The sequence below is a fragment of the Varroa destructor genome, unplaced genomic scaffold (genome assembly GCF_002443255.2).
Source record: "Varroa destructor unplaced genomic scaffold, Vdes_3.0 BEIS01000003.1, whole genome shotgun sequence".
Taxonomy (NCBI): Eukaryota; Metazoa; Arthropoda; class Arachnida; order Mesostigmata; family Varroidae; genus Varroa; species Varroa destructor.
The window spans coordinates 5,116,477-5,118,939 of NW_019211456.1; the positions used below are offsets into that span (position 1 = coordinate 5,116,477).

At 41.6% G+C, this 2,463-nt stretch overlaps 1 protein-coding gene across 1 annotated transcript; it reads left to right on the forward strand.

Moving 5' to 3' along the window:
- Positions 1-1,281: 1,281 nt before the first annotated feature.
- Positions 1,282-1,980, forward strand: LOC111247691 (uncharacterized). Its single transcript, XM_022798953.2, has 2 exons — positions 1,282-1,384; positions 1,554-1,980. Exons 1-2 carry the CDS (start codon positions 1,370-1,372, stop codon positions 1,869-1,871), a joined length of 333 nt encoding a protein of 110 aa, XP_022654688.1. The 5' UTR covers positions 1,282-1,369; the 3' UTR covers positions 1,872-1,980.
- The last annotated feature ends 483 nt before the right edge of the window (positions 1,981-2,463 follow it).

Here is a 2,463-nt window from a genome sequence, read left to right on the forward strand (position 1 = left end):
CAGATGAAGATCTGGTTCAACTATGGACTTATGCGTACCTTTTAGAGTTGCCCATTTTTTCCTCCGGGTAACGTCCATAAGGAGACGCCAACTTTCGTTATCAGTGCCGACCCTAAGTAGCGAGCTGTCACTGGGGCAGCATGTTACTTGACACTGGGAAGTATATTTAGAGGACTAAATATGCCTATCGATAATCATATAACTACAGCTGATCTTTTCATCTAACTCAATAAAAATAATCGATTAACTTGCCTTCCCTGCGACGAGAAATCTCTGTACGTCTATTTTCGATCGTGTTTTTTTTCTCTATGTCGTAGTGAAATGTTTGTAGGTAGATTAAGATCTCTCCAACTGTAAAAAAAAAACGGGGAGCGGGGACCTCGCTTGCCTTTTTCGTCATGAAGACACCATCGACCACAACTGTATTTATACATACCGTAGAACATAGGACATTTATTCGAGGTATAGAATAAGATACTTAAGTTCCTGAGGTCATCTGAGGTCCTCTTAATCTACTAATATCAAAATGTGAGCTCGCGTTGAATAGTACTTCAATCATTACCGGTTCTGTAATGGATAACCAGAAACCCTCTGTTTACTGTTAGTAACTGAAGCAATTGAAAATATAGTAAGCTTTTGTTATAGGTTTAATACTCTCGGTTTCTATGCATATTCGAATTTCACAGAGTTGAGTATACGTCTGGCATAAACCGTTTTTTTTTTATAAATTTAGGCGTATTCATGGTGAAAAACGCCTTGTAATTAGAAATTCTATCTTTCTACCGTACCCTCAGACACAAAATTATCTTGAAAATATGTTGAGTCATCTTTAGAGCCATATTTTTTCTCGATTTGTATCTCAAAACACGATTCTGTTTAATATCGAATGCAATTCCTTTTACCTCAAGAAAGTTTGGCCAAATTGGGTTTAGAGACTAAAAAAGTAAGTGGCATACAGCTTTGCTTCCTGGTTGAGCTTCCGTTCTGTGTTAGGATTTCATGACGTTCTATCGTCTTTGTTGTATCTTTTATATGTAACTAGGAGATGCGACAAAGCCCATCTCGTTTGAGCTCCGTTCAGACATTCACCTGGTTCCAAACGGTAACATTCACAACAGAAATTACCTGTGGCATGCGTACTTTACTACTGTTATCGGCGCAATATATTCGTACATGTTCGATACATCCATATAAATTATCTCATGAAATAATTACAATGCAATCGTATAATATCTCTGCCCCATCGTATCTGTGTACAATAACTGTTACTATAAATTCCAGGGCCTCACCCAATGGCCCTCTCCCCAGCAATGTATATAAGCGTCGAGACACCGTGGCAAGAGAATCGAGAGTCAGCCACTTAATCAACATGCCCCATTCCTTCGTAAGTGAAGATGTTCCTTATAGTTGTTTTAACAGTGAGTTTGATTGAATTTCGTTGCTTATGGTCTATCCTCGGGATGATCAGACGCAAAAATGCATATATTTTTGAAAATTGTAGTCAGTTATTAACGGCCATCAGAGGATATATTGCCAACTTTTCCTGCTTCCAGGCGTTCGTCGCTCTCTTCGGCCTCGTTGCCGCTGCCTCTGCTGGAGGTCTTTTGGCCGGACACGGCTTCGGCTATGCGGGACACGGATTTGCTCCCATCGCCCCCCTGGCTGTGCAGACCGCCCCCATCGTTGCACCCGTCGCTGTTCACGCCGGTTATGCGCGTGCTCACAGCTACTCGTCGGCCATTAACCACGGAGCCATCGTTGGAAAGACCGTTCATGCTCTCGCCTACGCAGCTCCCCTTGCTTCTTACGGCCACGGAATCGGCCTTGCTCACGGGTACGGCGGATTCGGATACGGAGCTAAGCTCTGGTAAACTCGTAACGAACTAAAGGCGTAATGTTGTATGCCTTACCTTCGTGCCATGAGCCGTTACTGTTGTCCGTCAACGAACCAAAGAATAAATTGTGGACATGTAAAGGTCACTTGTGTGTTTCGTTCAATTCAGCCACAAGTCAATGAGCGGAGTCGTTTGTGCATTCATAAATCTTACCAAAACAAAAAAGCGGGACTTTGGAATAGCTCTGTGTATTTTTATTGTGCGAGCATAAATACTCTGTATGTATCGTTGAGCATACAGATCTTAAAACTTTATACGATATACTTCGTTTAACTATACTACAGGCTGCCACATCGTAAAAAGGTCGTCACATATACATGATTCACTGTGCAACCAGTATCTCAAAGCGCCTCCTACTTTGAATTGACTGGCCCTGGTTTTATCAAATGAATGACTGCTAGCCGTTAGTAATAAATGGAGTAAAGGGATAATAAGAACTTGTCATATGATTTGGCTAATTTGTATACTTCCTGGAATCTGCCAGTCCATTGGCGCGAACAAAAGTGACCCATTCTTGTAAGTTTGTGCAATGCAGAAATATAACGCCTACCATAGAAGCATAGCATTT